Below are 26,320 nucleotides of genomic sequence, written 5' to 3'. Positions count from 1 at the left end.
TTGTGTTTGAGTGTTATTGTTTTGTTGCAATATTGATCTAGGAGTGTATAAGTTATATAATCCATAGTAATGTAGTAGTGTAATAAAGATCGGCTACTTTATATTTGACACTTGCTTTATGTTTCTTTTTAACAACTACATATTAAATAAAAAAGGTTGACACATGTATGATAATTTATATGAGAACAGTTATATTTGTTAGTATCTATTTTACTAACTTTTAGATTATAAAGCAAATTAATGAAAATATAATAAAGCCTCTGTTGTTGACTGGGATACTTTTTATATTTTATAATATGTTAACGAGTTCTATTAGTTAATAAGTTTTGTAATAAAGTTTTTTTATGAAAAAAATAGGTTAAGGGCTCAAACACAATAAGTAGATATGACTATAGGCTTGATATGTAGTGACATTGGTTTAGATGTGTACAAACTGGATTTGTTTCTCGGTTTTGGTCGATAAGTCAAATTTGGATCGAGTTAAAACCCAATCGATTTCAAGCCTTTAGAGCAAAATTATCCAAATTTATAGGAGCTTGTTATTCTTTCAAGTTTTTTTTTGTATTTTGCCAAATTTGTTTTTTGTGTCATAATTTAAGGAATCTTTCATGGTTGATGAGAAATGGGCCAATGAGTAAAACTCATGGCCAAGTGATGATGTAATATATTTTCTGAGTATTCGGGACTGTTGATTAAGGGGATCAAAACGATATTTTTTTAGCTTTTAATTTTTAGAAAAATATTTCATAGGCATCCAGGATAGGGTCTTAGAAAACATCTAAAGCCTTTTATAAACAAGTGAAAGAAATAATTGATAAAAACAATATTTTTTACTATATGAAAATCAATTTATTAGACTATTCTCATTCACAATTAAATCTAATCCAACCTAACTCAAGTATTCATTAAAAATCTAATTTCTTTTTCTTCCGCCTACACAACCTAATTAAATCCAAATTTTCACTCTTAATATACAACCCAACAAAAATTCAGTTTTAATTAAATATATAATCTATTATTCTTTTTATTCTAATAAAAATTATTAAAAATATTAAATTTCTTTTTCAAAACAACTTATTATTTATTTAAAATATAACAAATATATATATATATATATATATATATATATATATATATATATATATATATATATATATATATATATATATATATATATATATATATATATATATATATATATTGGTGTTTATATGTATTACCGTTTATGGTATATTTATATTTATGTTATATTTTACTTTTTAAAAGCTAACAGTTTATTACGATAAAACAATATATAATGATTGATTATATAAAACATAATAAAAATATGTAAATTACAAGAATTATTATTCAACATTACATTTTTTTTCTGAACGGTCCTTACAAAACTTTTTTCGTTGAGATGGTCCCTACGAAGCAAACTTTGCACACAATTAGTCCAGTCCGTTAATGCCCGTTACATTAATCCATTAAATTGAAAGAATTTTAGATAATTATTATTTTTGTCATTTTGTGAAATTTGTTTAATAACCATTTGTGAAATTTTAATTTGAAATATTACAATTTTTGTTTCTTAGTTTTTCTTTATTACATTTCAGCCTTCTTTTTTCACAGCTTTGTTATTATATAATTTTTAAATATATAAGTAATTTTTGTTGTCTATATTTTATCTAAAATATTTAAATTACAATACATAATTAAATATTTTTGTTTTCTATTTTTTATCTAAAAATATTTGAAGTGTAAAAACATCATTTTATTACTTTTTAATTTTTATATTATGTAATTTTTAAGATTTATGTTTATTTATCTTATACAAATACATTAATCATTATGAAAAAAAAACATGATTTGTTATTATAAAAAATACGTTATTATAAAAATAATAGTATGTTGCTATTTTATTTTAAAAATATAAGTATGTGATTTTGAGTTAAAGATAAAAATATGTTTCGGTTTGTGATTTTATAATATAAGTATAGTAAATAGACAACAAAATTTATCTATATATTTAAAAAAAATATATAATAACAAACTTGTGAAAAAATAGGGCCGAAAAGATAAAAAGAAAAAAAAAATAAGAGACTAAAATTGTAATATTTCAAATGGTCATCGTATAAAATATGATAAATGACCCTTACGCAAGTTTAGCAAAATAACAGATATAATCCTTATCCAAAATTCTTTCAATTTAATGGATTAATCTAATGAACATTAACGGTAATGACAATTTGTATGTAAAGTTTGTTCCGTAGGGACCATCTCAGGAATTTTTTTTTTGTAAGGATCATTTTAAGGAAAAATTATAAAGTTAAAGAACCATTCATATAGTTTACTCTAATAAAAATAAAAAATCAACATAATTGCCAAGTGTCAACCTATGAAAGGAGACTTATTGGACAACCATGGATCACTAAAAGCCATGTTTGCTGGGTTAAGAGCTATATTCTTTTTCTTTTTATTATTTTTAAGGACCAACCAAATACTTTAGTTACCAATGACTATAGTCTTATCGATTTAAAAACCAGTTTCAACCAAACCGATTCCTGAATAGAATCACATCAATAATTGATTTGTTTTTTGCACATCTAGTACCGGTTAATAACTTACTTTAAAGTAATATTTTAATTTATTATTATTATTATTATTATTATTGTTGTTGTTGTTGTTGTTGTTATAATTATTAGAAACTTCTGAATTTGTCAAAACTTTCAAGAATTAATATGTTTTGTAGAGAAACTACTAAGTTAACTGGAAAATATAAAATGATATATAATAGAATGTAGAAAAATATGTTTATTGTAATTAATAAATGGTTTATGTGAGAATTTTTTTTTAAAAAAAATATAAACTATTTGAAAAGCTACTATGAATAGTTTGTTAAAAAGCCAACTTGTAAATTATTTTTTTCTTTACCAAATAGTATAACCTTAAAAAACTAAAAAAATCAGTTATCTTATAAACTAGTTATTATTAGAATTTAGGGATTTCGAATAACAATTGACTTGGATGTTTCAAAGATCGTGATTGTTTCACTTTTCGAAATCTGCAATTCGTCTATATTGCATGAGGTACACAAATTCAGAAGTGGGATAATTCAATAACTTTAATTCTGATTACATGCCTAATCATAATTAGAAACTCATAATACCTATTGTGATTTGTAAGTTCCATAGACAATTTTTTTGCAGAGTAACGATGCAAATTTTTATTTGTTTTTTTATATAAGTTGTCTGCCACATCAATCTTTCTAGGACCCCACTAGGGGCGCTATCCCTAGATCCCACTAGAGGGGCTTCACTAGGAACCCTATTCTTAGAGGCGCTGCCTCGGACACTGTATTTTAGAGCCCACATTTATCAATTCGAGTGTGCACTCCGCACCCTTAATCTTGTAAATTAAATTCAACTAAGTCTGTCTCGATACTAAAACTAACTACAGTAAAAGATGTTGATAACACTAAAATAACCAACAATTATAACATAAATGACAAAGGAGTTTACATTACATTTGATTTAAAAAATGATATACAATTTTGTTATTGTATTTGTGTAAAGTTTTTCAATCTATACGTAAAAAGAGTACTTACGTTAAAATTATATTTATCAGTGTTAAGTGATTGTTGATTAATGACACTAAACGAAATGAAGAATAAAGAATAAATAAAATGTTCCAATGAGATTTTATTATTGAAGCCAAGGTGCCTCAAAAATGGTTTACAAATCTTTTTATAAAGTTTGAGCTGAATTTTACATGTATTGCTAAGTTACTTGAAAATTTTCTTAATTAAGCTGTTAAATAAGGATAGAAAAAATAGAAATTAAGGAAACATATATCCTGTTAAATGATCTAAGGATTAAAATTTGTGGGAATTGGAATCGAAGGCATACATAGATATTCTTTCTAATGACAGGGAGGTAAGCTGCCTTCGACTGGTTGTTACAAGCTTCATCCCGAAGACAATTGTCTAGCGATATAAAATGAGTCTCCAAACGCCTAGCATGTTAAGAATTATATTATGTTTAATTTGGACCTCTTTATGCCTCATTTGTCTTTCTCTCTTTCTTTATATAGGCTTATGTTAGATCTTCTATGTGCTCCACATCATAATATATTGCATATCAAATTAATTTACAAAAGTTGTTGATTTTTTTTCCAGGTGTGATGTTTTCTCTTCGTTTGGTCATAGGTCAATTAAAGTGAAATGTCTTGGTTTTTTTAAATGAGTAAAGAAAATCTATTAAAATGTTCAACACATAGAATATAGACAAAATTACATGGTTGGTCCTTGTGATTTTCAAAACATATTGATTCAGTATAACTATCAAACACGCTACATGTTATGTGGTTTCAGAACTTGCCTCTCTAGTCCTTTTGGCCAATGTCGTTAAATTGAAGTCGTTATTTTATGTTAGGTCAACAACCTGTATTACATGGCTGTCCTTATGGTTTCCAAACACTACACTCTCGACCCTTTTATGATTTTTGAATTTTTTTTGTATTTTTTCATACTTATAAAATTTACAATTATTTAATTTTTTTTGAATATTTTTGCATATTTATGTTTATTTATAACTTTACAAAAAAAAATCACGATGTATAAACTTTCAAATAGAAAATGTATTTTACCACATCATTCACAACTAACACATTTTCAAAATGAATGAACAAAATTAACTACCATTTCATGCAAACTACTATTAAAAAAACAATTACCATTTCATGCAAACAACAATTACCATTATCAAACAAATACAAAAAGAAACTACTATTTCATTCAAATAACATGTACCAACTAATCCATGACATTCGGGGTAAAGTCAATGTAACATCCCAAAAATCATGATAATTTTTTTTATTTTATAAAATATTTCCATACAACCATAATGTATAAACCATAATTTTAAAGCCAAATCCATATAATCAAAGTATCCAAATCAGTCAAACACAAATCAATAGGAGGATGTGTATGATCACGTATTTGCCTTGCCCCTATCACGCATTTGATTAGTTATGCGCTTTTGATTATTTTATGAAAAAGAAAGAAACATTGATTATAGCTTATTTTAATCTAGGGAACATGTCATGAAAGCATGGGTTTAAAATACTATAAAGTGGTATGAGTTGTTAAAAAGGCAAAAAACCTTATGAGTAAAGAACTAGCTTTAAAAAAGGGCTTGGAACTCTTTCATTTTGCTTGAAAAAAAACGGAAGATGCATTTGTGCATGACTACTCTCTCACTTTTGTTCATTACTTAAAGAAGAACACTTGCTTTTGCTCTCTTGGATCAAATACTTGGGTATTTGCTTCAATCTTAAGAGTTTTAAGAGTTTTTATATAAAGGACTATCATCCTACATCAAGTTGAGTCATTGTTGGTGTCTCTAAAGTTCCACATTCTTCATCAACTTCCAAACCTCCCAATAGGACCCAAAGAACTACAAAGATTGTAATTTCTCCATATTCTTCTTTGGTTGGTCTTTAATATTTCTACAATTTGCAAGATGATCCTTGGTGGATTATAAACTTGTTTTATGTTATTCAGATTTTCAAGTCTTCCATTGCCTAAATCTTATGTTTTTTAAACTAATTTTGAATAAAAACCTAACAGAAGGCTCATGTATGCATGTTGTTATATGTATGGTTGTGTGAGGTACTTTGGGGAAACTCACTAAGCTTTTGCTTACAGTTTCAATTTTATGTTTTAGGTACTTCAGATGACCATGAGAAAGCGAATGTGTGATCGTGCACATCCTCTTGGTTATGATGAGACTGATTTAATACACTTTGATAAATGATTTATATATTTAAGAACACTGTTTAGTAAACAGTTGATTTTGATTTTGGTTTTATTTGAAATCAACGATTCTTATTGATTTACAAATGAAAAATTTTATCATGATTTTTTTGGGATGTTACACCATTTTGCACAAACAACTATGTGAGATATGGCTCAACTTGTTCTAAGAGCCCTACATATTGAATCCAATTCTAGTTCAAATAGGTAGAATATGAATTTATTTTGTATGTAACCATCCCAGCTTGTTCTTCCATTGCAATAACACACTAGGCGCCATCATTTTAGGAAATTCATACTACATGAAATCCATATTTCCTTGATGAGCCTTTAATAGAGCGGGTTGATTATGGAGTCCTATTCCTGCAAAATCAGATAACAAAACACAACCACAAACAACCCTTGAATTATAAAAAAATAAAAAAGAATTTATTTCACCCCACCTAGTGCCCACATTGTGGCCTCGCATGGCCACACCATGGTGTATGAACAACAAGAATAGTCTGCTCAAAATCGGGCATAATCGGTTGTTGTAAATCAATTATACTCACTAGGGTTTTATCCAGGCCATGTATCAAGACTATTAAACATAAATTATACCATAAAATAAAAGTGGTTTAAATCAAGCAAATTTCGACCGAACACTCAAACCCTAGATTTTTTAGTCTTAGAAATTGGCATAAATACTCGTATCAAAGCACCCACAATAGATTATATACTGTAAATAATAGTTTAATGTAAGAAATCATATACCTTTTTGTATGAATTGCACTATACTCGAAGAAATTTTAAAAAAGAGCGAATAACTACTCGTAAGAGGAGGTTATGGCGTGGGGGTGGTCGTGTGAGGTAAAAAGTGAAAGAAATGGGTTGATTAGGGTTTAAAAGTAATTCAATGCATAAAAATAGGCTCCACGCCCTGGCGATTAAGGTCATGCCATTGCGTTCCTAGAAATTATGTATTTACGTGAATTTATAATAGACCACAGCGTGCGAACAACTCATCCACGCCGTGGCTACTATATTTCACAAAAAGTTTTTTTTTATTTTATTTATTTTATTTTAATTTTCAACCATAAATTCAGCATACCACACATTTGTTTGTTACTAGCTCTCACAGGAAACAATTAATGACAACGACTAGAGAGTGAAAATCCTTTAAAAATAAACAAAGAAATAAAATTAAACTCAAAAGTAAAACGAAAATAAAAGAAAATGCAAACCGTGGGTTGCCTCCCATAAGCGCTTCTTTTTGAGGAGTCTTGAGCTGCACTCCTTCCCGCTCTACGTTGTAGCGGTTGCTTCCAGGACCACATCATCTCCTTGCTTATTTTCATTTGGCATCCTTTCTTTGTAATGCTTCACTCGATGCCCATTCACTTTAAAATTTGTCCTATCTCCATTTTGTAGTTCAATTGCTCCATGTGAAAAAGTTTACTTGACCAAAAATGATCCATACCATCGTGTCTTCAGTTTTCTCGGAAAGAGCTTCATCCTTGAGTTGAAAAGTAGGACCTTTTGACCGGGTTCAAAATTCTTATTCCCTCTTAACCTAGCGTCATCCAATTTCTTTGTTTTGTCCTTATATATATATATATATATATCAAAAAGTTAGCATATTCTTCATTTCTCAATTCTTCTAACGCGTTCATCTGCATCAAATGGTTAATGCGTAATTCGGATAACTCAAAGTTATAAGTCTTTAAAGCCCAAAATGCATTATGGTCGATTTTGACCGGTAAGTGATAATTTTTACCAAAAACTAGCCTATAAGGCGTAGTACAAATTGAAGTTTTAAAAAAGGTTCAAAACGCCCACAATGCATCAAACTTCTCACACCATACCTTTTTATTACTTCCCACCAATCTTTCAAGTATTCTTTTTAATGTCTGATTCGTTATTTCGGTTTTCCCACTTGTTTCAGGATAATAAGGTGTTGCAAACCTATGGTGTATACTATATTTTTGTAACACCTTTGCAAGTTGTTCATTGCAAAAATCGGTTTCCAGATCACTAACTAATGCTCTAGTAATGCCAAAACAAGAATTTTTTTAGAAATTTAACGACAACACATGCGTCATTAGTGGGTAAAGCTTACGCTTCCACCCACTTCGGCATGTAGTCAACCGTTAATTGTATGTATTTGTTACCTCATGAGGCTATAAATGGTCCCATAAAGTTTGTCCCCTAAATATCAAACTCCCCTCAAACTTGAATGATATTTTGAGGCATTTCATTGCACGAAAAGATGTTGCCCGATCTTTGATATGAATCACATTCTATAACGAAGGGAGTTGTATCCTTGAATATGGTAGGAAAAAAGAACCCTACATCAAATACTTTCTTTCCCATGTAATGTGCTCCATTATGTCCTCTGGTAGGTCTACTATGGCAATGATGTAAGATGTCTCTCGCTTCCTTCCCTAAAACACATATTCTAATGATCATGTCGGTGCAACTTCAAAATAGATACGACTCGTCCCAAAAATAGTATTTAAGTTCAGAAAATAGCTTCTTTTATTGATAGGAAAGACCTTTTGGAAGGTAATTTCTAACAAGGTAGTTCACAATCTACGTGAACCAAGGATCTTCTCCATCAATCACCATTAAGTACTCATCCGAAAATTTTCATCAATATCTTCTTCTTTTAGCTCGTTAAGTTCCAGGTTCTCTAATCTCAAGAGATGATTGGCCACCATGTTCTCCAATCCCTTATTATCTTTTATTTCAATGTCAAACTCTTGAAGTAGTAACACCCATCGTATCGACCTTGGTTTTGCATCCTGTTTGCTAAACAAAATTTTCAAGGCATAATGGTCAGTAAACACAATTGTTTTAGACAAGATTAAGTAAGGAATAAATTTATCAAAAGCATAAACAATGGCTAATAATTCCTTTTCCGTGGTGGTCTAGTTTTCTTGGGTTGAGTTGAGTGTTTTGCTTTCATAGTAAATTAGTTGAAAAAGGTTTTCAAACCGTTGTCCTAAAACTTCTCCTAATGCAAAGTCACTAACATCATACATCAACTCAAATGGAAAGTTCCAATTCGAGGTGATCATAATTAGGGTGGTCATCAAGTTTTCCTTAAGAAGTTCAAAATCTTTCAATCAATTGTTAGAAAAATCAAAGGTGGCAACGTCCCCAAAACCTCCTCACCCCTTTTATGTTTGTTCGAGGTGGCAACGTCGAAATTGTGTCAACCTTTTCTCGATCTACCTCTATCCCCACTTTGGAAACCTTATTTCCTATCACTATTCCCTCTCTAACCATGTAATGAGATTTTTCCCAATTTAAATCTAATTGGTTTCTTTAAACCTATAAAAACATTAAATCAAGGTTAGATATACAATTATCGAATGAATGACCAAAAACAGAAATATCATCCATGAAGACTTACATGAACTTCTCTACCATGTCATGAAAGATAGTAGCCATGCATCTTTGAAAAGTGTCAGGTGTGTTGCATAAACCGAAAGGCATCCGACGATAAGTGAAAGTCCCATTTTGGTCTTCTTTTGGTGTAACACCCCCCTCTAGCACGTATCACAATATGATCCGCTTTGGGCTACTCGACACGAGGACTTCCCAGGGGTCACCTATACTGGTACTACTCTCGCTCGAGCATGCTTAACTGCATATTTCTTATGGGATCTGTTACCCTCATGGATTTAAAACGCATTGTAAAAAGGAAGGTATCAACACCCCTTTTAAGGAAATGCTTCATTCTCCTTCCAAGACAATGTGGGATCAGGTGTAACCCACCTTCACCCCCTCATTATAGGGTTTGACATCCCCATCGAACACATCGAACCGTGCACTAGCTTTGATACCTTTTGTAACATCCCCCTCTTGCATGTATCGTAATATTTTCCGCTTTGGGACACTAGGCCCAAGGACTTCCTAGGGGGTCACCTATCATGGTACTACTCTCCTTTGGGCACGCTTAACGACATAGTTCTTATGAGATCTGCTACCCTCATGTCTTTAAAACGCATTGTGATAATAAAGGTATCCACACCCCATTTAAGGAAATGCTTCGTTCTGCTTCCAAGCCAATGTGGGATCAGGTGTAACCCACTTTATCTGTCACACCCCTCACAACCGATGGCAGAAAATGATGAGTGGTGACGGTATAAAGATTTCCAGAATCATAGAGCGCAAATCATTTACCTTTTCTAAACGAAATCTACAAGTCTTCATGTCGATAATCCTTCCTTGACTAAACCTCTTTCTCTTTCCTAGAACATATGTAGTTTTTGGAAACATCAACATAATTTTGGTGAGTGTATAGGTTTTCATAGTTTTTGGCTTTTATTGGGTTGTATCATTTTAAGAATCCTTTTCTTTTAGAAAACCCTTTCTTAAAATATTTTTATCAACCCTAGATTACTATATTTTAGATAATTTAACGAATCCTATCTTTTTAGGATGTATCTATTTATCCTAATTTACCATCTTTACGGTATATCTAACAACCCTAATGTATTTTATCTGCGATATCTAACGATTCTTTCTTCATATCTCTAGGATATCTAACGATCATATCTTAGTATGTTATAAGGACTTTTATCTAATCGTAATTTATTTTATCTATAATTCCAAGGAGTCCCTAATGGTGGTCGGGTCAATCAAGGTTAACATAGCAGGGTTGTTGTCCTTAAACAACATCAAGAAGGTTATTTGGTGTTCCTAAGGGGTTAACACTACTTTTCTATTTGTATGGTGCTACAGTTGCTCTCCTAGAAACATGTCTTCTTATTGCTTTCGATAATTAGAGACTTTATTAGTATCTTTCATCATTTCTGCTCTTATTATGACATCATTGCTCTCTTAACGACCTAAAGTTTGTTGCAATACTACTGTTGATTTCTTTGCAACATATAAAATTTACTAATCATGCCACTGTTGCTATCCTAGCAACCTATATAAATGATTGATTATGGCATTGTTGTTTCCCTAGCAACCTATGTAATATGTAGTGATCATGACACTATTTCTCTCCTATCAACCTATATTATTGGATGAGTATGTTATTGTTGATGCCCTAGAAACCTATGCAATTACTCATTATTTTTCTTACTACATCAAGGACATCCTTCTTCTTTGCCTTTAATCTTTTAATTATAACCCTTAAGGTGTCACACCTCTGAACCGTCAGGAAAACAACGGCGGAAACGTCCTGGGGCGGCGACTTCATACGTAGTATCACAACAATCGTATCATAGAAATCAAAGTAAACACAACCATTACATTACAATATGAATATTTATATATGTTTGAAAACATAGTTTTTACATCACATTATATAACAAAAGATAAACACGAGACTCCAAAAATGCTCCGTCTTCTCCAAAAGCTAGCTAGATACCTGTCTATCATTGCCCTGAGAATACAAGCGGTTTTGAAAACGTATCAGCATAAAGCTGGTGAGTTCATAAGCATGTTTTTGTATTGAAACCTAGTCAGTGAGCTTGTATAAATATTTTCTTTTCATTATAAGTAATTATCGTTTGTATCGAAAACCGTTGTTACCGAGTTTTGAAACATGTGTGCATGCTTACGAAGAAAATCCAATATTTTATAACATGTTTGTTGATTTCTGTATGAAAAGTACATTCTGTTTGAAAATCCTGGCTACCACCAGTATGTAATGTATGATCGTTCGGAAACCCTGGTTACCACCAGTATGTACAGTAGTTTTATTCCTTAAAATAAAACTATAGATTTTGTCCATGGAATACCCTCTAGTAAGTAGATGAGTAGTTTTATTAGTTAAAATAAAACTATAGAAGAAGGAAATCCCGTAAACAATGATTATTTTATACTTATTGTGAGTCGTATAACCATACTAATTTGACATGTGACCTCCTTGACATTCTTCAGGCGTCGCACGGTTACAAAATTTTTCACCCCAGGCGTGCCCGCCTAACTGTAGCTAACAGTTCAGGTGCGGGATAGTCGGTTCTGAATAGATCCATCCACAAATTTCACGCTCTCCCTCCAGGAGACTCTGGTTATACTACCGGTGAGGATTTATTGGTACCCCGAGGGGCAAAACGAAGATAGTCTCACAATCATGTATTAACTAGTTTACGTGTTTGTTCGGTTGTTCTCAGGTTCGAAATCGTTTGTAACAGTGTAGAGTATAAATAATTATACATAAAATAATTGTTTAGCATAATACTCTAGTTTTGTATTCGTAGTAATGAATAAACTAAATCTGATATAGTTTATATGTGTGACCTGTATGAAGTTTGAATCTGTAAGACTGGTAATGAAATCCCAAACTATACCTATTATAGTTTGAATTGTTGTTACGTTTGTGTAAGGTTTTAAAACCATGCAATTATAAATTGAAAACATCCCTTATGCTCCGCATAATACAAAAGGGATAATTGTATCTAAACGTTTGATAGAGAATCGTTGTAATTGCATCAGTTTGTGAGTTATGAAAACCTTTTTTGGTTAGCTTGTATTCCCCCCCCCCCCCCAAAAAAAAACATGAAAACTCAGAAACGTGTAGGGGTATGAACTCACAGTTTAACGTAGGATTCGAGTGTATGATCGATATGAGTGCTGAGTGTCAACGGATGTTCTGAACGCAAGTGGACCCTATTAATTATATGGTAACACATATACGTATTAGATTAGGGTATTTAATGACTAATCATGACGGGAAACCATCCTAAGGTCTTGGAAATGTTTGTACTAAGTGTTCTAGGTTCCACACGTAGTGATCCTTGCAAGTTTAAGGCTAAATATGAGCATTTGAGTAGGTGTATGGCTATAAAGGTGAGTGTGCGTCCAGGGAGTGCGTGGCCAGACTTATGTGTGCGGTTGCACACAGGAGTGTGCGGCCATACAGGGTGTGTGTGTGGCCGTACATAGGAGTGTGCAGCCATACACTCCTCATTAGTGCCCGAATTGTCGATTTTGAGGTGTTTTTGAGGCGTTCTTGTGCTAATACCAAGTCCTATTAGTAAATGAAGGCCAAAGTCTTCACTTTGGAGAGTTTTAGAGTGTGTGCGGCCACCTTATGAAGGTGTGTGGCTGCACTCCTTCAAAGGATGAAGAACATGAAGAAAACAATGAGTTTTAGGCTTAGATTTAGGTCTCTTACCACTATAACAAGCTGAATGGTGAAGTAGTTCACGTTTTTGAGGCCTTAAAAGTGTTCTTGGATGAAGTTTTTAGAGAGAGAAAGTAGAGAGAGAGTAACGTGCAGCCAAAGAAGAAAAAGTGACTGAAAGGGGGTTCTCTACTATATATAGGGTCAGGTGTGTCGCTGGGGGAGTGTGTGAGGCTGGGTGTGCGGCTGGCTGGCCGCATACGCGGGTGTGCGGCCCCATACACCTTCTTTAGTATGTTTATCCCAATTTTGTGATGCCACACACTTTCTAACCCTTCTTAAGACTCATAGCTAGGCTATACTAAGCCTAAAGCCCTCATATGGACCCACAATTTCGCTATAAGATGATAAATTCGAGTGAAATATTGATATACGAATCGATTGTACAAGATAAAAGTTTCGGGTTGTCATATAAGGCTTCTTGAAACATCCTAAATATACAGTCCAAAATTTTCATTTTAAATTCATTTAAGAATACCATAATTCATCAAACATCACAATAAAGATCATAAGTGATGTATCTCAAACCATCATAACAAAATATTTTATCAAAATCATGTGTCAAAACATCTAAGTCTAAACATCCCAGGTTTAAAGAATGGTGTATGCACTGCAATCATCCTGAGCTCTTCCCTTTGCTACCAGAAATACCTAAAACCAAAATTGAAAACTATAAGCACGAAGCTTAGAGAGTCTCCCCAAAGTACCCCATACCATACATATAACATATAACATGCATCTAGGAGTTATGGGCCTCGCCCACACTCAATGAGATACGGGCCCCTGCCCACACTCGACTAACTTTGAGATACGGGCCTCACCTACACTCAGCTATGTTGGAGATACGGGCCTCGCCCACACTCAGCTATCTAGGAGATACGTGCCTCGCCCACACTCGCCTACGCTCCGCTATCCGGGATATACGGGCCTACGTCCACACTCCGCTAACTAAACATACATACAAGTATCATGCAGACAACAAGTATAACCATAATCTACTAGTTCATAAACATACTTTGATAATACTAAGATACGTGCCCTGCCCACACTTAGCTACTAATCAGAAACAAGTCTACGATATAAGCCCAACCCATACTTAGCTACTAAACATAAAAAATTCTAAGATATGGGCCCAGCCCACACTTAGCTACTCTACATGGGCCGACATTAGTGCCTTTGACCCGTTACTACTCAAGGAAACTTACCTCGTATGCTAACTGTGAAATCTCGCCCGAGGAGTCTCCGACTGCTGCTCCAACGATTCATCGACTATTATTAATATAATAGCACTTAGTCAAGAACTGAAAATCCTTCTTAGGGTAAAATGACCATTTTACCCCTGGTCACGGTCAACATTCTGGTTAAAGTAACATTCTGGGTTGACTCAACTCGCCGAGTTAACTTATCAACTCGTCAAGTCTATAAATCGAAAACCTTGAAACCGCGATCTAACTTGTCGAGTCATCCCCTGACTCGGCGTGTTCCCTGGCTACTCATAGTCGGGATTTGGCGAATCAAGTTGTGGAGTCCCTTCGCAAATTCGCCGAGTCCTATCTTGTACAAAATCGGGACAAAACGCCTCAACTCGTCGAGTCCCTCTCTGGACTCGCCAAGTTCCACGTTCTGTTTGGTCCATCTTAAAGGATTAAGCCCCTGCTATACAGATCTAAGCTATATACTTCATATACATGCTGGAAATGCCCTTTTAAGGGTAAAGTTTCCAACTTTACCCGCTAATAGTCCTTCTTAATGGATTTACCTAAAACCATAACTCTATAGGACATAGATCTTGGTCCAAAAGCCATAATACTCCAGACTAAAGCATACTAACATAGATATAGGCCTTAGTCATCATTTGAGCACGTAAAGGTCCTTACTTTCCTTCCATACATGGCCTTTTAGGGCTTAAAATGACAAAATAACACCTTAGAGCTTGCATGGGGGCTCCAATGACATAAAGCTTGCACCTTTAATCCATAACAACCCTTAATAATTGTAGATATGAAGGGATCCTTGCTTGGGACGTCCAAATTCCAAGGGTCAAGCTTCTTGGACCCAAAAACTCAATAAAGTGAAAATAAGAAGATCTAAGAAACTACTAGACAAGTTAGAGGCTTGATTACCAGAAAATGATAAGGATGGAAAGAAGTCTCTGGATCTACGATCTCCTTCTTGAATCGTCTAACTCCTTCTTCTTCCTCAAGCTTCAAGAATACACAAGGATCACTCATAATGGCTCACAAGCTCACAAATGAATTAGGGTTTCTGAAACTAGGGTTTGGGACTTGGAGTCTGGAAATAAGGCTATGAAGTGGGGATTAAGATGCTTAAATAGGGTGCAAAAACCCGAAATTAGGGTTTCAACCTGACAACCCTATTCGTCGAGTCGAGGCTCTCAAATCGTCGAGTAGGAGACTTAAATCCCGCATTCAATCTCATTTCTACTCGACGAGTCTGGGGCTCCCAACTTGTCGAGTAACTCTTCAAAACTGAATAAATTATAATTAAATGCGTACCAGGAATCAGGTGTTACACTTCTAGAATCTTAATGGTTTGTGAGGATGAAAGGGGTGAATTTTAAAAATCTTCAATCTGCGCACTGGGCACACTATACGCGCGCCATGTGCTTGTAGATCAACATTAAAGTCAAATTTTTGCTTCATTCAAACTTTTCCCTAACATTCCTTCTGTCTCCTTTTGGATTATCTCCGAGTGGGTCCCACACACTTCGCACACCTACCTACATTCTTCTCTTTCTTCATATTTTTCGATCACTCTACTCTCAATTAACTCCTATATTGATCCTTAACTTAAAATTTGAGCTAAATTTTGAGTTTTTGGGGGTTTAGGAGTTTTTTATGAATCGACGAATTTGTGTTAGTTTTTGTGAAATAGACGAGCTTAAAAGCATCTTATACTATCGATTTTACTACCTATATACTCAATTTTGGGTTTAATTCATCTATTGATTCACATTTTGGGTTTTTAGATTTTTGAATTTTTTTTACTAATTCTGCAATTTTGTGTTGTTTTCACTGAAATGAGATTCCTACATGTGTTCTATAGGACTATTCGAACATACCTACATCGTTTTTAGGTTGAAAACTAGATGGAACAACATGTTTCCATGCTTTCTGTAATTCGTGTTTTTGAGGCATGCCACACAGATGCATGTGCGTTGCGTGCACTCACACGTAGCGTGCATCTGGTCCATTTCAACTCCTGATGCAGTTTTTATCTCTTCTAAAGTATTCCAACATGCGTTTTAGCTTATTTTCCTACAGGTATAGCTAGATGATGGCGTCAAGCTACGGGTTAGTTGCCTCTGAACTGGCCTTCACATCCTTTCTTCAACTTCCCCGGTGACATTCCTGATAGGAGCTCTTTCGTCTGTCTCCTTACTGCTCTTCTATCTAAGAAGATCAGTATTCCTCAGACTCTTTCCTGGAGGGTGGCGGACGATACTGGGTTTATGGTTCGAGTAGCATCGTTTCTTACCCATGTCTTGCGGGATGATAACGGTCTTCAGCTCTTCATCTATCACAGGTGGAAGCGAGTTTTGAGGATTGAGAGGTAGTCTATAAGGAGTTGTCGGGAGTTATTTTTGATGGCCTGCTTCGACATGGAGTCAACATGATTGGCAAATCCATCATCCTTTACTTTTCTCCTTGGAGGTGTATCCCGGTCCTGCAGCCTGACCGAGATGGGGAGGCGTATAGAGATTTATATTACTGAGGAGACTTTGAGCCCTCTTCTTATGCTTATCTCGATAGCTATATTACTACTCCATTGTAGGAGTACAACTACATGCAGGTCTGGGCCCATGCTCAGGGCACTTATGTCTTTAGGACGGCTAAGGAAAGCGCCTTCCATTCTCCTATCTATCAATTTATTCATTGATTAGTCGCTTCTACCATTTGTCAAATACAGGAGCGTGACAAGGTTCCCTCAGGCGAACTTTTCTACATGTGGTACCTCAATCAGATGGAGGTTTGCCATTACCTTCCTTTTGCTTTTACTCTTTACTTATCTAGCATGGCTATAGGGTCTACACATTTGAGCAGGATCTGTGGGTGTGATTGGGTTACTAGGTTACCCTTATCCTATGAAGTTGATACTAGTAGGATGGTCTGTATACCTATACGGGAGCTGAGTATTACTACTCCCGAGAAGATGTAGGTGTTGGTTCGGGAGGTGGGGCAGTCGTGGAGGATACTAGAAGATGACATCATTGAGCCTATTCGTCAGGTGGAGCCGGAGGACATACCTACGCCTGCCTTTATGAGGTATCAGAGACCTAGGCCGACAACCATCAACTTCATCACCTCCTTTTTGACAACTTCTTTAATGTTTGGGTTGGGCCTACGTTGTGGCTAAACCATAGGCTTTGAGCCTTCTTCCAAGATGATCATATGTGAACAATATGAAGGACTTATCACTTTGATGTCGAAAATCTTCCATGCATTGGCATTCTTTCATTTTTTCAACACTTTTACTAAGCTTTTGTTCTCTTTAGGCTTCAAATATGATATGATTATAAGCTTTTGTTCATTATCTTCTAGGAAAGCATACTCTAAATGATTGGTTAAGGGCTTCAAACTTGATATTAGGCTCTGTTTAGTGGCTACAATGTGGGCTTATGATATCCATGCCGCGGGGATTCGTTTTTCCCCATCATATCATGATTTTCTTGATTCCCACGTCGTGGCTACTATTTGGCCATGGCGTGGGGATTCTTTAGAATTCCTTCTCTTTTCTTTGTAATCGCTTTTTCTAGTAGTTTCTCTAGTTCTTTGAGGTCATGTTTGGCATCAAAATCATCCTCTTTCAGAGTCATGTAACCATCTAATTCATTCTCTTTACATTATTACATTTCTTTCTCCATAAATGAATCAAAAGTATCTACCAAAAAGACCATGTCATCGCTAATATTCAAATGCTTTATTGCTCGATCAACACCAAGTGTTATTGTATCTTCTCTAACTCGAAGTGTCAGCTTTGATTCTCTAATTTCCACTAAAGCCTGCATGGTGCTAGGAAATGGTCTTCCAAGTATAATAGAGACTTGATTGTCCTCCTCCATGTCAAGTAGTATGAAATCTGCAGGAAACACAGACTTGTCAATCTTAACCAAATATCTTCAAAAATACCTCTCGAGAATGTCACCATATTGTTGGCTAAATGAAAGGCCATGTGTATTGGTCTTGGCTTTGGGAGATTCAACTTCTTGTATAATGGATAGGGCATTAAATTCACACTAGCTCCTGAATCGGAAATAGCATGACTCATTGCAAGATTCTCGAATTAACAAGGAAGTGTCAAGCTTCCAAGATCTCTCATCGTCTTTGGAAACTTGTTAAGCATATCCGCTAGGAAGTTCTCGTTTAATATCACATTTGAACCCTCCTCCATCTTCTTCTGGTTTATGAGAAGGTCTTTCAAGAAGTTGGCATATTTTGGCATTTGTGCAACGGCTTCAATAAATGGGATATTGATTTGTAGAGCCTTGATATATTCCAAAAACTTCTTATAGTCCTTAGCTTGTTTGTCTTGTTTAGCCCGACTCAGATATGGTAGAGGTGGCTGATATGCCTTGACCGGAGGCTCCTTTTTCTCCTTAATAGACGGCTACGCCATGGTCCTGTGGTCTCCTTGTCATAGCTGTTGGACAATTGCTTTTTCTTGGTCGTTTTCTTCTTCTGGCTGCTACACATTAGATGAATCATTGTTAGTTATATGTATTAAAGGGTTAATAAATTTACCACTCTTTGTTGTTATTGATGGGTTTTGAGCATTATAACACTTCCTAAGTGCACATGCAACCCTAATCAACCTTGGATCTATGTTTGTCTAAGATACATGCAAATAATTATTTTCCAAGGTTCATATCCTAACTAGCATGGCATGGGGAACATGAATCAAATAAAGCTAGTAGAAATACTTACCTTGTAGTAGTAGTTGATTGCTTGGAGTTTTAGACCCCAGCACCAATAGTGTGAATGCCTCAAATGGAAATCACAAATCACCACAAACTTGGAACTTTGAGAGAATAGTCACTACTATCTTGAAATCGGCCCTCACCTCAACAAGTGTCAACTAGTTTGATTTCAAGAACCAAAGCCTCCTTTATATAGTGTGGTGGATTAGGGTTACATCCATGTAAACCCTAATACCCATGTCTCTTCATTTCCATGAGATTCATGGGTTAAAGCTCCATGGAGTATCCATGGATTTTTCCATGCAAGCCTATCCCATTCCAAAATAAGCATTAGCCCACACTATATAAATATAGAAGCCCATATTTAATTAGTAATATCTTTGATCTCTAAATTAATCCTAGATTAATTATAGATCAATACTAATTAAATAATATGATCTTATATTAATATATTAGAACTTATAATATATTAATAAATCATAACTTGTACTATTCTCAAATATTATCCATAAATTGTTCGGGTGAAGTGCAACCCAAATGGACCATGTCGGATCGGGTCAAGTACATAGCAAATATAGTTATGGACTTAGACAATATATCCAACAGTTAGGGTCATCCAGACCTACTAGTGTCCCATCACTAATAAGTGTCTCACCTTCTGCAGTAATATGGAAACCATAGTAGTGCTCAGGTGCACTCCTAACTCTCGTGGAACGCCTCAGAGGTACAGATTCATCAATTGGCTCAACAGGAGTTTCCTCCTCAAGTTGAGGGATAGTGTTTGATGTTCCTTCACCACTTGACTCTTGAATTTCTTCAAGATCAATTTGCCTCCCACTGTCTCCTTGGCTTATAAACTCTCTCTCTCTAAAGACTCCTCTTCTTGCTACAAAGACCACATTATCACTAGGTCTATAGAAGAGGTAACCAAAGGATCTTTGTGGGTAGCCGATGAAAATACACCTCTCGCTTCGGGGTTCTAGCTTGTCATGAGTCTCGCGTCTCACAAAAGCCTCGCAACCCCAAATCTTGATGTGGTCTAGTTTAGGTACTTTACCAGTCCACATCTCGTGAGGAGTTTTGGCAACTTTCTTTGTAGGCACTAAATTAAGAATATGGGCAGCAGTCTCTAAGGCATACCCCCAAAATGAGATTGGTAGCGAAGCTCGACTCATCATGGAACGAACCATGTCTAACAAGGTTCGATTACGCCTCTCAGCCACACCATTCAACTGTGGTGTCCTAGGAGGTGTCGATTGTGAGACAATCCCACATTCCCTTAGATAGTCAAGGAACTCTGAACTAAGATACTCACCACCTCGATCGGATCGAAGCATCTTAATGTTCCTGCCCAATTGATTCTCGACTTCATGTTTAAATTCCTTAAACCTTTTGAAAGTCTCTGACTTATGCTTGATTAAGTAGACATATACATATCTACTGCAATCATTAGTAAAAGTCAAATAATAACGATTAGCATCCCTTGTGGCATGTTTGAATGGTCCACACACATCCGTGTGTACAAGGTCCAACAAACCTTCACCCCTCTCACAAGAACCTGTGAAGGGTGACTTTGTCATTTTTCCAAGTAAGCATGATTCGCAACTATCATCTGACTTTAGGTCAAACGACTCCAAGACTCCATCCTTTTTGAGTTGGCCTATGCGTTTCTTGCTTATATGTCCAAGATGACAATGCCATAACGATGCTTTATCCAAGTTATTATTATTAACAGAATCAATACACAATACATTATTTCCTAGGTAATCAACCACAGATACTGTTTCATACACGCCATCACAAGGTAATGCTTTAAAATAAAGAACATTATTAAAGAAAGCATCAATAGAACAAACTTCATTATTAAATGAAAAGGTAAACCATTGTTTATACAATGCAAATAGAACAAACTTCATTATTAAATGAAAAGGTAAACCATTGTTTATACAATGCATGAAAGGAAATAATATTTCTTGCCATTTATGGCGAATAACAACATTTATTCAAATATAAATTTAACCCACTACTTAGCGACAAAGTATAAACTCCAATCTTGGTGATAGGTGTAACTTTCCTATTCCCCATTATTAAGTTTATCCTTCCTTGCTCCACATTCTCACTTCTTCTTAGTCCCTGTAAATCAGAACAGATATGAATACCCCAACCGGTATCAAGGACCCAAGATTTAGAATGGGGTGAGTTATTAGAAATGATAGTGTAAATACCTGCATGCATGGTTGGGTTTAACTTTCCCATCCTTCACATCTTGCTGGTAATTTGGGCAGTTCTGCTTCCAATGTGCCTTTTCATGGCAATAGAAGCATTCAGCCTCTTTTGGGTCAGAAGAAGGAGTGATGAAACCTTTCTTGGTTCCACTTGAAAAAGAGCCATCAAGGGTCCTAACCTTGGTACCCTTCGAAGAACTCTTTCTCTTCTTCCCTCGTCCTTTCCCGATTGCCAAGACAGGGGAGGAGTTGATAGGAGTAGGAGTAGTAACAACCGTCTTACCCTTAAGACCACTTTCCGCGGTCTTTAAGAGTCCTTGAAGTTTGCTGAGTGTGACCTCTTCCTTTTTCATGTGGTATGTCATGCGGAATTGATCATAACATGAAGGCCAGGAGTGCAAAATTATATCTATTGCAAGCTCCTCAGGGAAGTTCACATTTAGCTTCAGCAAACGATCCACAAATCTTTGCATTTTCTGCATGTGGCCCGTGATGGGTTCACCATCCTCCATGCAAGTTGTTATCATGGAGGAGATGATTTCATACCTGTCTTGACGAGCACTTTGATGGTATCTTTCCATCAAGCCTTGGTGCATCTCATAGGGGTAGAAATCTTCATAGGACTTTTTGAGATCAGCGGTCATGGGGGCCATCATGATGCATGCCACTTTCGTGGCATCCCTTTCATGTGCCCTAAACTTAGTGATCTCTTGAGGAGTTGCGACTGTCTCATCAATCTCCTTAAGCTCCTTATCGAGGACATATTCCTTGTCCTCGTAGCGAGTAATCATTCTGATGTTTCTGATCCATTCATTAAAGTTGGATCCATCAAAAGTGACTTTCCCACAAAAGTTCATAAGAGAAAGGAGCCATTAGGATTAGAGCCAAAAGCAGCAGTGTTTGCAGACATCTGAGAAGAAGAAATGTTTAGTTTAGAAATAGGAATAGTCCTTAATAAAACACCCAAATGTAGTATTAAGGCTAGGACCCAATCACAATATATTATACTTAGAAGAGGTATACCATAATCTAAGTAATAACATATTTGAAAGGTAGGTGAATGACGATTCACCAATTTCTACTAAAGTCGAAATATTAAAATATTTAATTTGGTTCTTAGAAACTCCTAAATTCTTTTGAGAATCAATGAACTTTTTCAAAGGCATGTTTCAATCTCGAGTGTGCCCTCCATGTTTTGTGACTGGCATGCCGAGGATCACAAAACGAGGTGTGAAGTAACCATGCAAATTACTTGGTACCTTTAATAAATTACCCCTCAATCAATGTGCCGGTTAACCACACACGCTCCATCGATACTATGATAAATATTAATTCACCCTTTACCTACCTTGTTAAGTCCAAGTTAGTGTGCCGGTTAACCACACACGCTCCACTAACGACTTAGACAAAGTGTAAAGTGTAATTTCATGGATTAGCACCTTATTCACATTTTTCCTAAAGTAACTAAGATTGGGAATTTAATAAAACATTTAGTTACTTTATAATATTCATCATACTTTTAGTGAGAATTTATAAATCCTTGTCTTACCCGTTTGGCTAACGACCCTCCACTAGTCAAGCAAGCGGTGGGTGAGAGTGCACACCCATTAAGTTGCCATTTTATTGGCAACAACCTTATACCCACCTTATAGACTAGCTTCGTGAATGAGGCGTACTAGCGGTAAGATGACTTTGATCTTATACATATATATATTATTATTAACTTATAATATTATAAATATAAGGGTTGAATTTTAACTTTTAAAATTCTAAGGGTTGGAAGTAAAGTTTAATATGACTTTACTTGTTCCAAAACTTGAGGGCAAGTTTTGTAAACTTTCAAAACTTTTCATTTCTTGTAACTTATGAGTTAAATAGAGTAATAAAAATGAAGACTCTTCATTTTTCTAACTCTTGTGTTCTTTTAATGGTTTTAATTCAAGTGTGACTCTTGGTTTTCCATAGCTTGACGACAAGTTATGGACTCCATTAAAACACATTATGATCAAGAATTAAACTACCACATAGGTTACAAATAATTGCTATGATCATCTAACATCATAAGATCAAGAACATGAATATGAACACTTTCATGAATAAAAAATTACACATAAAACTTTGTAATTTTGATAACAAGTTGTTGTAAATGGATTAGCAAAGATATTACACCTTCTAAAACAAGTTTTCAAGTACCAAAACAGTTTAGGGTAATGTTTCTAGTCCATTTCCAGCAACTAAAGTCAAAAATCTGCACCCTGTCGCTCCTACTCGTCGAGTCCATAAACCTACTCGCCGAGTAGGTTTAAGATACACATGAACTCGACGAGTCCCCCCATTGACTCGACGAGTTCAACTGGCAGACATCAAGTTTTTCGACTTTTTCAACTATATTGCATCAAGTATCAAACAAACAAGCCTAGTCTCTGATACCACTGATGGGTTTTGAGCATTCTAACACTTCCTAAGTGTACATGCAACCCTAATAAACCTTGGATCTATGTTTGTCTAAGATACATGCAAATAATTATTTTCCAAGGTTCATATCCTAACTAGTATGTCATGGGGAACATGAATCAAATAAAGCTAGTAGAAATACTTACCTTGTTGTAGTAGTTGATTGCTTGGAGTTGTAGAGCCTAGCACCAATAGTGTGAATGCCTCAAATGGAAATCACAAATCACCACAAACTTGGAACTTTGAGAGAATAGTCACTACTATCTTGAAATCGGCCCTCACCTCAACAAGTGTCAACTAGTTTGATTTCAAGAACCAAAGCCTCCTTTATATAATGTGGTGGATTAGGGTTACATCCATGTAAACCCTAATACCCATGTCTCTTCATTTCCATGAGATCCATGGGTTAAAGATCCATGGAGTATCCATGGATATTTCCATGCAATCCTATCCCATTCCAAAATAAGCATTAGCCCACACTATATAAATATAGAAGCCCATATTTAATTAGTAATATCTTTGATCTCTAAATTAATCCTAGGTTAATTATAGATCAATACTAATTAAATAATATGATCTTATATTAATATATTAGAACTTATAATATATTAATAAATCATAACTTGTACTATTCTCAAATATTATCCATAAATTGTTCAGGTGAAGTGCAACCCAAATGGACCATGTCGGGTCGGGTCAAGTACATACCAAATATAGTTATGGACTTAGACACTAAATCCAACAGTTATAGCCTTGACGTAAGCTTTGGGATTGGTCTCCATGTTTCTTGGAAGTGTTCATGGTAAATGCTCATTAAATTGTATCGAACGTTCACCTATTTGTTGGTCGATGTTGCGGAGGCTTATTGATTTCGAAGTATGACATCAGTATCATCATGCCTTTTTTTCAGATGTAGCTACAAATCGGGCAAGCATTTCTTCAAAGCCATTCTTTTTTTTTTCAGGACCGGTTGCTCCTTTTGATAAAAACCACAACCTTGTTTCCTATATTTCTCTTCCTTTACCTTTATATACTCATCATATGGCAGCCACTCCTTGGGTTTCCTCCAATCTTCATCGTACTTATCTCTACTCGAATAACAAGCATGAGCCTTCTGGTTTCCATTTTTGTCAAGGTTACAGTCATTGGTTAAGTGTGGCCCGCTACAATTATCACACGCAACACGAATTGCATGGATGGATTGATCCATGTTTGTCATTCTTCAGTTTATGGACTCAACTGTTGCCATCACCACAACCAAGTCTTCAGAATCTCCATTTCCATTTGTGTATCCTCTTGACTTGTCTTCTCGAGGGTTGTGATATTCCCTTGAGTGTGTGGAAAACTCTTCAATTAGCTCACTGATTGTTGTTAAAGCCTTCTTTATTAGTGGTCCTTGAGAATCAAGGAGTTGTTGAGTGGTCATGTTTACCCCGTCATAGAAGATTGAGACATCTTGTTGCACATTCAGGTCGTCTTGTTGGAAATTTCTAAGCATCCCCTTGTACCTTTCCTATGCTTCATACAAGGATTCTCCGCTATGTTGTTCGAAGTTGGTGTTTTTCTTCTTCAATTTTGCAACCTTTGATGGTGGGCTGAATTGTTGGATGAACTCTTCATGAAGTTTTGCCCAATTTATGACCGTGCCAGGCACAAGTGCTTTAAGCCATACTTTTGCTGCCCCTCTAAAATTTACCGAAAGCATTCTTAACAACATCATTTCACAAGGAACATTGGGAACATTGAAATAGTTCGCGATGTCATTCACCTCGTTGATATGATTGTAGGCATCTTCTTGATCCTTCTTGGAGAATGGGATATCTTTTAGCATAGCCAGAATGTGCCCCTTCAGCTTGAAGTTGGCAGTGTTCGCATTTTGGGTTGCACAAGACCCGCCCCCTTATCACACATCTATTTCTTGTACTCCTCCATGGTCATATCTGCTATGTCGGTCATCTCTTGTACCTCACTTTTGATGTTGTCTTTCGAATCATCTTTGGTTTCTATTTCTCTCTTGTACCTAATTCCTTTCTTGTTGAGAGTCTTTTCAAATCTTTTGAATTTTACGGTTTGAAATGTGCTACTCGATTCGCCGACCATTTTGTCTTTCTTTTTGTGGAACATGTATTCGGGGTCTTCAAGTGATGACACTATTGGAAATGTTGTTCCTCGGGTCATAAATTACTGAAACAAAACAAAAAATAAATACATAAAATGAATAAAAATAAATTATATGAAAACTGTTCGCACAGTGACCACGGCGGGGCCGATCGTCACCACGTCGTAGCGAACTGGAAAATAGAAAAAAAAATTAAAATTTGAAAAACAAAGCAATAAAGTAACACACGAAGGATATAACATAATAAAATTATTAATAATGAAACCATTCCCTAGCAACGCCGCCAAAAACATGATACACAATTTATATACTAGTTTTTAGTTTATAAACCAAACAATCTTAGCTTGTTAAATACGATAGGTAGTATACCTCATCGAACAATAGAATAGTAATAATGTAGGGTGTTGAACACAAGGGGAACAAGAATGACTAATAACTAATTTCTCTACTAAAAGTTAACTAATTTAAAGGCATGTAAAAGGGGTTTTTCTCTGATTTTGCAAGTCTAGATTACTTAAAAGCAATTATCACCAAAGACAAGTTAACTAACAAAAATTAATCTAAATTAAGTGGTAAAGCAAGATTTTAAAGAGACTTTTGTTTAGATACGATTCACTTTACTTATATGGTTGATTTCTTGGAATGTGTAATGGATTAA

The 26,320-nt window shown here is 35.2% G+C and overlaps 1 protein-coding gene and 1 non-coding gene across 2 annotated transcripts; one reads left to right on the top strand and one right to left on the bottom strand.

The window, feature by feature from the left end:
• Positions 1-17,793: 17,793 nt before the first annotated feature.
• LOC145040039 (uncharacterized) lies at positions 17,794-18,215 on the bottom strand. The gene is made up of 2 exons (XM_078988034.1): positions 18,077-18,215; positions 17,794-18,026 (listed from the first exon to the last, which is right to left on the bottom strand). Exons 1-2 carry the CDS (start codon positions 18,213-18,215, stop codon positions 17,794-17,796), a joined length of 372 nt encoding a protein of 123 aa, XP_078844160.1.
• Positions 18,216-25,012: 6,797 nt separating this feature from the next.
• LOC145044694 (small nucleolar RNA R71) lies at positions 25,013-25,119 on the top strand. Its single transcript, XR_013681639.1, has one exon. It is a non-coding gene; the product is annotated as a small nucleolar RNA R71 (small nucleolar RNA).
• Positions 25,120-26,320: the final 1,201 nt, after the last annotated feature.

This window comes from Lactuca saligna, chromosome 4 (genome assembly GCF_052625555.1).
Source record: "Lactuca saligna cultivar CGN05327 chromosome 4, ASM5262555v1, whole genome shotgun sequence".
Classification (NCBI taxonomy): Eukaryota; Viridiplantae; Streptophyta; class Magnoliopsida; order Asterales; family Asteraceae; genus Lactuca; species Lactuca saligna.
Note: the sequence above shows the minus strand (reverse complement) of the source record. Positions and strands in the feature narration are given on the sequence as shown.